Source organism: Uranotaenia lowii, chromosome 3 (genome assembly GCF_029784155.1).
Source record: "Uranotaenia lowii strain MFRU-FL chromosome 3, ASM2978415v1, whole genome shotgun sequence".
NCBI lineage: Eukaryota > Metazoa > Arthropoda > Insecta > Diptera > Culicidae > Uranotaenia > Uranotaenia lowii.
The window spans coordinates 67,011,060-67,023,892 of NC_073693.1; the positions used below are offsets into that span (position 1 = coordinate 67,011,060).

The window sequence follows — 12,833 nt, forward strand, 5'->3', positions numbered from 1 at the left end:
TTGATTGCCGCTTCTATTTACGGCGCAGTAAGGGCGCTTCTGATTTTACGCAATTGATGCGATTTACTATTGGCGCTGCTGATTCTGTTGGCTATCGCTATTCGTGACTCGGAAAAGTTGTTCGAAATGCTCATACGGATATACCGACCAAATAAAAAACGGACTCAAACATGAAAACACAGACCAATGATTTGTCATCCTTTCAAAAATTAACCAAAAACGGTTTGATTATGTGTTTTTTTATTTAAACAAATACTTTCAGTTATTTATAAATTTTGCTTGATTTTTTTTGTTCCATAATCGAATCTCGATTCAGTATTCTGCAGGATAATCCTCTTTCGCAAATTTTGTTTCATTTTCTGGATGTTTTTTTTCTGCTGCGTCTGCCTGAACTTTCAATATTAGATCTGTGGATTCAATTTGTTTCTTTGTTTGCTTGTTTTAAAAACTTGTTTTCACCGCTCTCAATTGTACGACCTGTTGCAGGGATAAGCGAAAGAGACACTTAAGGCTTCAGCCAAAGATAGAAAAAAAGTAAACTGCACCCTAAGGATGATTTTGTTTTTGGAACGAGATATTTGTTTTGTATAATTTAAAGAGCACACGATCAGGTTCATTTATAAGTTTTTCTCTGTTTTATCTGATTTAACGTAATTTGAATCATTTTTTGGGCCGACCGATTGAGAAGCTGATAACATAGGAAAACAGGAGTTTCTGATACTGCATTGGTGATATGCCATCAAAGAAAATAAAATAAAATTACAAGATTTAGTTGCCAATCAGGTATTTTAGCTCAATACAACGAATCGTGAAAAAACTAAATTTTCTTTTTTTTTTTAATTTCACATAAGACATCTTTATACTGAAAACGGGTGCAGAAAGTGAATCTTGACGCATTTATTCCGAAACATCATATTCAACAATGCATTGCCCAATAAGGAGAGTTTGGTAAACTGTCCAATCCTTCCGATTGGCTGCGTAAAAATCGCAACCGTTCGGGGCCTTTCTATTCTTTTAACTGTCATAGACCTTTCTATTCCTCTGAGTCGTTTTAAGATGTTTGACCGAACAGTAGCGGTATGAGTGTTGTTTGTTTCTTGAATTTAAAGACATTACTTTCAGTTTACTGCAATAAAAACGTAGGTGTATATACTGTGTTGTGTGTATGTTTGCAACTACTCTTGTGTTTTTTTTGTTCCGTATTGTGAATTCAACTAAGGCTGATTTATATTTAGTTTCTTGTATTTTCTTTTGAAGGGTTTGTTTGTTTTATACTTTGTTTTTACGGGATTTCCTCTGCTTTAATATTATTTTGTAATCTTACAATCGAAACTTATCGGTAAAGTTATCAATAATTAAAGTAAAGGTTTTTGCAAAAAAACAAAACGGAAAACGTCTTAACCGTCATTGCCATCATGTTTTCGCTTTGTACCCCTGGCTGCTTCCGCATCTTTGACTGAGGGATTAATGTGTTTAAAAATTCAAGATTAATAGTGTCTTCTAAACAGTAAACATTAGCAAACATGAACTTACCTTCGCCATCGCCATCGCTGGTGACCTCGACTGCTCCCTCTTCAGCTTCTTCACCGTCATCTTCTTCGTCGTCGGTGGGATCATCCGCGTAATCCTCCTCATCCTCCTCATCATCCCAATCCTCATCGTCATCGACGAGGTCGTCATTGTAGACCTGAGAATAATCAACACATAAGATTAATATTTTACATTATATTTGAAAAAATGATTCTATTAAATGATTAAATTCTTACCTCTGAAAGACCGGTTTCTTCTTCATCTAGGAGATTATCGGAATCTGTAAAAGAGGAAATAAGAGAAAAAATTATCGTCAATCACTAGCAAAGAGCCAGTTCTGTTTAAGTGCCAACTAACTCTCGATCAGCAGCTGCTCGGACCGCGGCTGAACGAAGCAGATCTGATTGAGAAAGGCTAACAACGACAGAAACGATAGCAGAAGAGAACCCAGCGAAGGTGCGGGCCTTTGCGTTCGTTCCTCGTTCCTCCGCTGGATTTCTTCGTACATGAGGTCAAGATCGTCTTTGTCGTTGTCGTTGGTGACGACGGTTTTGGAGGAGGAGGCATGTTCGGTGGAATCATCCGCAGTCTGAAGCTCAAGCTGGCCCAGTCTGTCTTCCAGCCCGTTGATTGCATGCTGCTGTTGGTCTACAGCTGTTGTCGACGGAAGGCCATTAGCAGGTTTTCGTTTCTCTTTTAGTTTGGATTCGAACTGTTCCAGTTCGTCTAAATCAATTTCGATTCCATTGATCGAAAAGCGTCCGTTTTCTGTAATTTTTTACCGTATTCAGAGTGCAGTTTTGTCATAAGTTCCTAAGGGAATGTCTGATATTTCGAAGTAGCAAAATGTTGTACGAACTTTAAAAGCGACTAACGATGCAATGCCTAAACGTGTTCTAAATGTTGATCACTTTTCCATTGGTTTACATCGAAATGAAGAGTACTTTAATAATGGGTACTAAGTATCTGATGTTGGGAACAAAAATATACAAACCCTCATCATCGTCATAACCGTTTGCGTCCTCATCTTCATCCGACGGAGCCTCCGTGTCGTCCTTGTCAAACCTAAAATATATTAGGAAATTGTGAAATTTGCTAAAAGACAAAATCGAAAACCAAACACTTACCCATCTAAATACTTTAGCGAGGGGATCAGCGCGAAGATCTTGTCACGATAGTTGTCCGTCGAAGTGACCTCGTTGTTGAACAGATCCAGTACTTCCAGATTTTTCAATTCCTTCAGTGGCGTCAGCTCCTCAAAGTCCTTGATGCGGTTGCCTGACAGGTTCAGGTGCGTCAGCTGTGGACTGTCGACGAGATGGTTCAGCCCGTTCAGGATCCGGTTGTCCGACAGTTCCAGTTTGCGCAGGGCGGGCAACTTAGGGAAGCTCTTTAGCGACACCAAACCGACATTGATCAGGCTGAGTATCTCGAGGGCGGTGAAGCTGTCGGTAAGGCCTTCGATGTGGGTGCTGCGGCAGTTGTCCAGAATCAGCTCTCTGGTCTGAAAAGGGAGGCAACGGTAAACGGAAAACGACATTAGATGTTGAGCTCTTTTGAATCTAAAGCCTAGTGTTGACACCTGACGGCGTTTGCATTATTTTGGTTGCTTCAACGAGTCACAGGTCATTCAAGATGTTCGGAATGAAGATAGATTTGCTTTGGTTTCAAGTTAAAAAAAAAGGACTGCAAATATTTATATACCTTATCACACGGCTTTCAAGTAGTGATTTTTCTTGAGTGTAGAAAATCTCAAAGATTCCCAGATCGGAAAAAATCGGTCCAAGTTTGGTCCGTTCAACCGGTAAAACCGACCAAAACCGGACCAATATTGAACTGAATACGGACTCTGGTGGAAAAATTTGGCGGACAAATTCGATCGGTCCGTTTTCGCAAAAAAGTCCGTCTGTTATCGAACCGAGACCGGGCGATGAAAAATTTATAAGCTCGGATAAGAAAAACTGACCGAATTCGAACCAAATCTGAAAAAATTATAACTGATAGATTTCGTTCTACTCTCATTTTGATTGCAATAATCTCTGCGGTCTAGATTTGAGAAAAAGACTGAATAAAATTCTATGTCATTTTTCATAGCATTGATCAGTTTAATTCTCATTTTTTTTTTTATATTTTCTACAAAATTTACGAGCAATCTTTATATACTTTTACATCTTCTAAGAAGGTGCGAAAGTGTACCGATAGCAAGAAATGTCCGATTTATTAGGGTCATATTTTTTTCCATTTGCAATCCTTCAACTCTATGCAAGTTTTAGGAACCCATATCTGATTTAGCGGGAGTTTTGAGAACTGCTCCGCGTTCCTGAGTTCTGAGCGACGAAAGTGAAGGTCGTCCCGGTAAATTTGAATCGGCAGAGAGGTAACTCAAATCGCCAGAGGGATCGTAACGATTTCTCTGGCGATTTTGCATCATCACATCGTTAGAAAGGAACACACCATACGCGTGCCTTGGGTGAGTGCCACGAATTAAGCTAAGACACGCCCTCCAGAGAAACACACGAACACAATCCGAATCGTGTTTGTATGTTTCCCTCCGAGACGCGTGTTCGCCTGCCTGAGAAGTCGACAGCTACGATTGAAAGCACACACGGGACACGGGGACAAAATGCGACCACACCGTACGAGTGTACGATTCAAACTGATTTCGCATGTACGCATTCGTATTTGTCGCCTCTAAGTATCTCGGCAGGACAAACCGAATGAAAATATTTGCGTTCTTGGAGTGTCGCCGAAGTTAACCGTTTTATTCTAAGTTCGGTGACTCAATTCTCAATTTTTTGCATGCTCTGTCGATTTCTGAGAGGACGCGCTTACTGGGGTTTTGCGATATCACCGGTGAGTTACTTCTTTCGCGGCAATATCGGCACTCGTCATGAGTACACTCTCGTTGCGTGATGCGCTACACAACACACCTGAACCAGATGTTGCACATTCTACCTCAACATCAGTCAAATTGGTCGATTTTTAAAATTGTTGAGGGAACCACGCTAGAGGCCTTGAAATCCTTCCCGGAGAGCATGGCTATACGGGTTGACAGAGACATTGTTGTGCAACAATTATCAACCGATTAATTGGTTTGAGCATTCTAATGAGAAGGAAATGCGTCTCAGCCAACCACGGGAGCTAGTTGTCAGTATTTGCATAACTGTACTTGCAAGACTGACCATACTCTCTTTCTCGCACCCACCTATAGGGGAACTTCATAAGAAGCGCCTGTGCCATGTGAAAATAAAAATCGATCAACTGAACATGTTTACATTTTTCATCCCATTAAAAAACCGCTTTTCGGCGAACCTTTAAGAAGACAACATTCAACCCACACACCTTCGAAGGAACTCGCCAACCAAATAAGTATTGGTGTGGTGCTAAGGAACCGGTTAATCGATGACCGGTGACTAGGCACTCAGGCAACTCGTCCAAGGAACTCGCAAAAGGTAATCATAGGTAGGTCTCATGTGACCAACACTACTCCACGAAAGAGGGTCAACCAGTCGCATTTGAGCGTTCACTCGAGCCAGGCAGCACCCGTTAGAGATGGCATGACCCCACAAATCGTGCAAATGTAATCGGTGACATTCTCCCGATCGAAAGTGAAACTTTGGTGATCCTAGGACCCAGTGTTCCGGTGCCAAGGTCTACTAGGTACCCCGAGGGCCCTTGAAAGGTCCATAGAAAGTGCCAAATGTCGTGGATACGAGCGAATAGTTTCACTATCTTCGAGAAACGCAATATGGCGGCCGTGGGTGACTGAGTGCAGCTCGCATCAGCAATGCACGGGAGTTACCCGAGAGTGCTGGGTAGCGCCAGTAACAGACGTACGACGGATGTGGCTGGTGATGAGTGTGCCCCTAGTATGAAATGTGCGTTGTTATTGGCTCGAATGTATGAGTGTTGGTGTTTCACTGCGCTGATGATGTGGTATGCAAAAAAAAAGTACTGAAACACGATACAATGTCGGAATGAAGGAAGGATATTATTGCCTTTTGCAAATTGGAAGCTGCTAGCGGCCTTTGTAATGTTGGAATGTGAAATCTGATTTTCTTGATTATTGTTATAACACGCCCACGGTTAAAAATCTAAAAATGGATGTATTTTATTATCATAAGTAATTTTAAAAACTTAACTATTTTACTGTTATGTTCAACAGAACAATCTTTTTGATGATAGATTTTTAACTTCATTTGTTATTTTTCGTGAAAAATCTTGGACAATATGTTTCTATTATGAGAACTACTATGTAAAATTTCGCAACACGTAACACAGAACATAAGTCAATTTGAGAACAATGGAAAATATGTTACCTATTTTTTACTACTTTTGTTGGGATCAATTTAAAAAAAAAAAATCTTGAGCCGCCACCGAACAATTTCCTTTGGAGGATGGCTTTCAGAAAAATTTGAATTACATGTAAATGGGTTCAACTGAGCTTACTGTGAATTGTTTACCGTTTCACTTATTACATAATTCATTTTCATTTCGTTTCAATCGTGGGCTCAGCAAGATAGATTGGTATTGAAATTATAAAAAAAAATATTCAAGATTTCAAGATTGATTAGCCTTAGAACTGAGCAATTGGAAAAAAAAATTAACATAAAATCAATCATTGATTTCGCTATTCCGCACTTCTCTTTTTCCGAAAGTTGTAACAAATTTATCTTAGGGCTGTCCCAACGGTAGATGCAAAACACGGTTTTCGACCACGCTAAAACATTTCGGCTGGCACCGGTGGCGTATATTGCTGTTTTAGCACAGTTATCGATTTCAAAATTCCCAACAGTTATACGCCTTTGTTCCAAATTCATGCAAATTTGGAACAGGATTTCAAAATATACGACAGACCGATTTAGTTCACGGTGAGAAAATTTTAGCCAACAAAGATTTCTTTCACACATGTTTGGGTAACATTGGGTGTGATAATAGTTTCTTTTTGAGATATTATTTGAATGTTTTTTTCGCTTCAACCAGCCTATACGTAACATAAATTGAGAATAGATGTTAATAAAAACCAAATCAAGTATAAATAATAGATGTCACAATATTCTCGATTTTATATAATTAAATAAAAAGCTTTTCATTTGGGCTCGACGAATTAGTGAATCCAGTCAGCGTTCTAAAATTTGAAAAAAAGAAACGAAAAGAAAATTTTAATACTTTTTCGATGAGGTAAATCAAATATTTAATTGTTTATGTTTATTGTTTGTTCTATAATTTTTGTTTTATTTGAGATATTGAGAGATTTTTAGTTTCGTATAGATTGCTCGGAGTTTTCGCCAATAGTAGCATATTTTTCTGTATCCATACATAAATTTACAAAGTGAAACAAGTTTTTGTCAAACAAAAATGTCGACAAATCAAAGGAAAATTTCCTTTGACTTTGGGATAAACATTTCTCATTTCCTTTATCAGTGTCAGCAATAACTTGATAAAAAATTGCTTTTTCATTTCATTTTAACAAAACCTTATTACATTGATTCAAAGCAATTTGATTGAATTAATTGAAGAATTGTTTCAATTGACCTTTTTCCTCGTTGTGTAGTCATTTTTGCTTTAAAATTAATGTAATCCTGGTAGAATAGTTGAAATCATTGTTCTGTCAAAAAGAATATTCGTAGAATTAATTTTAAGACAATTAACCGTGAAACTCAAAACTTATGCAATTTTTCTAATAAAATGGGTTTTTTCTTCTCAATTATTGAGTGTCTGCAATGAAAGTGTTTCCGTTTTAAATTTGCTCCTACACCGGTGGGGAGTGGGTGTTTTAGCCGATTCTAAAATTTCAAATTGTGCTTAAACTGGTATACTTAAAACCAATATTTACGCCTCAACCGTTGCAGGTGCCCTTAAACTGTAGTCATGATTCATGAAAGTCCTTTTCCTCACTCTCTATTCTCTGTCTTGTTTTTTCTCTCTCAGATCATTTTCACTTCTCTTTCTCTAGAAAAGTCTCCCGATTCCCCCTATCTTTATCATGGCAGATGAATTGCTAAAGTAAATCGTCTTTTATAACCAAACTTTGCAGCAGTCTTCAAATCTGCGCATCTTCAGCCACTCCGTCTTATTTACCGGAGCCAGCACTAAAACGATCTTGGCAAGAGTTTTTCAAATCTGAGCTCATCTAGCAACTCCGTCCGTCTTACTGGAGCAGTAGCAGTTTCAAAATTATTTTCAATCTGAGCTTCCCCAACAAAACTATTGTTTTATGTATAGGCATTAGACTGCCCCAAATTTTTATGGGAAATTTCAAGCTTGTGAAATATTATGCGCTGCAGGCTTAAATTCATCCTAGGCCTAATACAGAGTCTCATGTTACTTTTTTATCTTCACTCGGATCGAAATGCAGTCTTCGGATGAAATATTTTTCATGTTTGGGATTTAAGAAAAACCGTTTTCAAAAGAATTCGGCTGAAGGGGACCAAAGTTATTCATGAAAAAACTGGATTTTCATGTTACTCTCGAACAAAATGCCTCAAAATCCCATACAAACTTCAGGCTCGTTGAGCAACCTCTTCCCGTGATCCGATCTGGCCCAAATTTGGCATGAGACTTTGTACTACGCCTAGAATCAATTAAGGCCTGCAGCGCATAACTTTTTCAAATGTCGGGTTATGTGGGGCACTCAAATAAGTATGCACAGTTTGACGAAATTTGCAAACCTGTTAAATGAAAAACTTTTTAAGACTTAAAATAAAATTTGTTGTCAGTGATTGATTCATACCAACTTGTCATTTGAGCGATTTTTTTTTCGTTTTTTATGTTTTCCAGTTCTGGGTTCATATCTGTGTTTCTCCAATTACTGTTTCTTTTTCAGGATCATGCATAGTTTCAAGACAATCTCGGTAACAGTTTTTCAAATTGGTGCTTCCCAGCTATTTTGTCTTAATTATCAGAGCCGAAACAGTTTCGAAATAAATCGGAACAACCCCGTGACGATCATCTTAGCAAAAGCATTTCAAACCTGAAACTTCTCCAGCAACTTCGTCTTATTTGGTGGAGCAGGAAGAAAGTCAAAAGAACTTCAACAACAGAGCTTTTCCAATCTGTGGTTTTTCAGAAACTCTGTGTTATTTATCGGAACCGAAACAGTTTTAACACAAGCAACGGCCTTTCAAATAAATATATGTGCTCTTCCAGCCACTACATCTTGTCAACCAACATCTTTTCAAATCTGTGCAAATCTGTGTTTTCCAAAACACTCCGTCTAATTCACCGGAGCCGAAACAACCTCAACACGAATTCACCAACAACAGCCTTTCAAATGGGTGACTCGAAAAATTGCGCTTATCCTGAACACAGGGTAATAGTAGTCTACTAACAATCATTTCGTATTTCCATTTATGAATTCACTCAAACACGCCTGTCGGTCATAAGAATAGACCAATAGCTGAAATAGCTGATTATTTTTTAATACGAACAGATTTATGTGTTACATTTCATTTCATTTTATTTTATTCGGTAATATCCTTCGTCTTACTTTTACACATTAAATTTCTAATTAAAACCCATCAGCAGTTTTAAACCTGTCATTATTGTGTGCCTGCTGTATAAAAACGCCTCAATTTATACTGTTAAACAGCGCCAAGGGCTCGATTAGAAACGCCTTAATTTAGGCAAGACAAACAATTTGAATGATAACTAACCGATTGAATATTCGGAATGTGTACTTACTGCTTTTCGTTGCAGTGATGTCTGTCCTCAATGACTAAAAACAAACTTCGAAATGAAACTCGTAAAATAATTAGATTCGTTATTAAAACATATAAAGGGTAGAACATCAAATATTTTTCCTTGTTTTGATTATAATTTCCCGCTGCCTGTAAAAAAATGCATCCCAACTTGTACCAGTTCTTTCGTTGGATCCTCGCTCAACTCAAATTCTTTTCTCTATTCTCATTCAAAACTGAAAACTTCCGAAAACGAAAGAAAGAAAAAGTTGCCCGCATGCACTAAGCTTCTATACACACCCACGACTACTGGCAGCTGGTAACCCGTTGCCCTGTGGAGTGGAGAGTGATAGTAGAGTCGCGCCTATAGTCAGAATCGTCTTTTTTGCCTGCTGTTTGTTACTATACTATAACATTCATCGTCGTCGCCGTCGTCGTAGCAGTATGCTACTGGCCACTCATATTAAGGTTCCTATTAACTCTTTGGCCAAGATGAGCTCCGTCCCTCCGGCAAGTCCCGCAGCGGTTGCCCCACCTATTCAATTTCTGTTTCACTCCTCGCTCCCCATGGAAAGGTAAACCAAAACCAGAGAAGCAAGTGAATGTTTGCTGGTTATGAAACGTCGAACTCTAAAAATCCGCGCTTCCGAAGCACACCCCAAACTCTTCCGAGGCAGCTTGTTTTGTATGCAGTTTTAACTGAAACAAGGCTGTTCCAGAGCAAAAAAAAAAAAAATAGCACAACTCTTGTGAGAATGCATACAGTTAATGATTAGATTCTTGATCGATTGAAAGTGACTTGGTTTTCTTCTTCAGATAATTTACAACGCGTTCGTTAATATTTTTTTTTTTCAGTCAAAGTGATTTTTTGGAGGAAGCGTGCGTTCGTAAACTTAAAACAAACCGTACGCAAATGTTTTGGAAAGAAATCGATCGACTGATGCATCACCCAAAAAAAAAAAAATTTTTTTTTTACGAACGCACAGTTAAATGTCGGTTAAAATTCAATTTGAAATTAGTTCAATTTGAGCTAAAGGTGAGCAACTTCAAAGATTACATTCGGCACCAGGACACAAAGAATACTGATGTGTAGTCCACCAACACAGCATCTGCGTTTCACAGTTAGTCCAGCACTGTGAAATGCTATCATCAAAACGTTCAGATACCTCAGATTTTGTATTTGTTGTTTGTGTAAGTTCCGGACTATGTTGTAATATGTTTCATTACTTGCCTCACGGTACCGAATAAATATTCTCTACATATTCTCGTCGCACAGAGAGAAGAACCCGGAATTATTGTTGTGCGTTCGGATCTAAACACCACACACGAAACGGTACCGTACTACAATCTCGAGTGATAGTTGCCAGCTACACATATGGCAGCGGAGTAGTTGGATGGAGAGGTGGGAGACTAACCAAAAGATCGTGGGATTTACACTGAATTTTTTTTCTGATTTGGTTCATCTACTAGTTTGATTTCTACGCACAATCGTTTGATGCTGGGTACAGCGAATCCCAGTGACTATAAATCGAAATTGAGCTCTAGAAGACACATGCTGTGGGTGATTCTTTCTGTTTTCATGCATCAATCCAGCTTATTTCTCCTGTACTTTTTGTGAATGTCTATCTAGAATCCGCATTTTACCTATTTTAGTTTGTAATTTTGAAATAAGTTCGAACGTCCAAAACGCAAACCATTTTTTGTGAAATTTCAACAAGTTTTGGTAAAAATTTTCGATGTACATTTCGAAACTTCTGACGTTTGAGTTTGAATCATGATCCCATTTTTTGGATTTTAATAAAATTAATCTGTAACGAACCGACAAGAGCTATAAATTAGGGATACATATTAGGGATAGAAGTTTACTAGAAAATTTGCAATTGGATCGTCAAACTGTACATTTTGATTATATTTGATTGATGTGAACTTGAAAAACCTGCTGAATATTCACTACAGAATTGTTTCAAATCATAATAATTGTTGGCAAAAACGCTGATTTTTGTTGTAGTTTGCGAGCCGGCCTAAGTCTGTTGATGGGAGTCCGATAAATTGCATAAATAAAGGCGTTACATTTTACGCACAGTATCTCTATTTCGCCTTTAGTTAGGCTGGTTTAAAATCCAACTGCACATAATTTGTATTGATTTCTAAACTTTTCCAATAACTTGAATAAAAACTTGTAAAACTTGCAAGTGCTTAAAACCCCCTATTTGAGTGACGCAACGTTTCTGTCAAATTACACGGGGATAAGAAAATTTAAAATTTCATCTATTTTTCCTCTTTCGCCAATCCTTATCAATGGAAAGTTGCTTACGATCAATTTTAGTCGTGTTCAATTATAAAAAAACATCAAAATTTAAACTTTCGGATGAACTGGAGCACGTGGCATATAAGGTATTTCAGAGCGATTCTCATCATGTACGTGAATCAGGTGCAGTTGGTCACCTTATCGTCAATTTGGGAGTCGAAAAGACGTGAAATATTTTTTCATCGATTCGAAAAAAAAATTCTTAAATTGGACTTTTCCAATAATCCAAATCGCAGGGCAGCATTAATAAATGCACTATTTTTGTTTTCGTACCCATCTATCCCATCTTCAGGCATTGGATTCAATTTTTTCCTATCGCTGTAACTCGATTTCGCATCGAACGAAGCAATTTGTGAGTGCCACCAAGCTGTTTGAGGTTAAATATGGACGGGTGTAATTGCGAAGTGGAATCCATTTTTTCGACGATTGACCGCGAAATTGGTCCACCGCCTAGATCCGTTTTCCGCCCCGTAACGGGATCGGGTGCGGAAATTGAATCTGTCGCAAATTGAATAAACCGTATCCTTGTTTTTCCCCCGTGCAGATATTACGAGAAATTGGCAGACTGATGTGCGTGCACCATCATCATTCATATATTCAAGCAGAGGGCCTCCTTTCATACACACACTGTGCTGTGAGCGACGAGACGCGAGAAAGGAACGAAAAAGAGGTTGGACAGCCAGCCAGCCAACTGATACGCGGTTTTCCCCCGGAACGCAATGCAAAATTAGACACCGCCAAGTCGGTCCCGGGACCGCAATCCTAACCGGGGAACTTATCGAACTAAAACTCACCTGGTCATCTGGCAGGCCGCGTTTTTCCAGCGCTATTCTTTTCTCCATTGTTTTTGTGTGACGTCTTTTTTTCTTCAGCTACTTCCTAAGAGCTAAGGCCTTTCCGGAATTCAGCTCCGACTCAAGCAAACCTTCTACGGGACACACTTCCGGTCCGGTTTCTGACTCGAAAATCTACTTCCTGCACTATTTTCACACACTCGACACAAGACTTTTCCGGATTTTTTGGAAGTTAATGACGACGACCACCGAAGCAGGCTGAGGCGAAACGTTTGATTAAATTTTTCGATCTTCTGGCACACAGAGTGATGGGTGAGTGACCAACAATCGCCGTTTCGGGGCAACTCGCGTGCGGTAACTCTCGCAGGGCCACTCAACCCACTCACCACCTTCAACTTAAACGGAACTCGGACGGTACTCATCGAGTAGAACGACTACTCAGCTATCTCGGAAGATTTACCGCGGCACGAAATATTAAAGTGGTTCACTTGAATTGAACGAGAATAATGAGATAATAATAAA

At 38.8% G+C, this 12,833-nt stretch overlaps 1 protein-coding gene across 2 annotated transcripts; it reads right to left on the reverse strand.

Annotated features, from left to right (window-relative positions):
• Positions 1-223: 223 nt before the first annotated feature.
• LOC129754541 (acidic leucine-rich nuclear phosphoprotein 32 family member A) lies at positions 224-12,614 on the reverse strand. 2 transcript variants are annotated; one of them, XM_055750678.1, is made up of 7 exons: positions 12,312-12,614; positions 2,658-3,034; positions 2,525-2,595; positions 1,888-2,298; positions 1,767-1,810; positions 1,534-1,687; positions 224-1,456 (listed from the first exon to the last, which is right to left on the reverse strand). In XM_055750678.1, the coding sequence occupies exons 1-7, from the start codon at positions 12,357-12,359 to the stop codon at positions 1,398-1,400; spliced, it is 1,164 nt and encodes a 387-aa protein (XP_055606653.1). In that variant the 5' UTR covers positions 12,360-12,614; the 3' UTR covers positions 224-1,397. The 2 variants fall into 2 exon arrangements, with proteins under 2 accessions (XP_055606653.1, XP_055606655.1); XM_055750680.1 differs by lacking the exon at positions 1,888-2,298 and having other exon boundaries at positions 12,312-12,604.
• Positions 12,615-12,833: the final 219 nt, after the last annotated feature.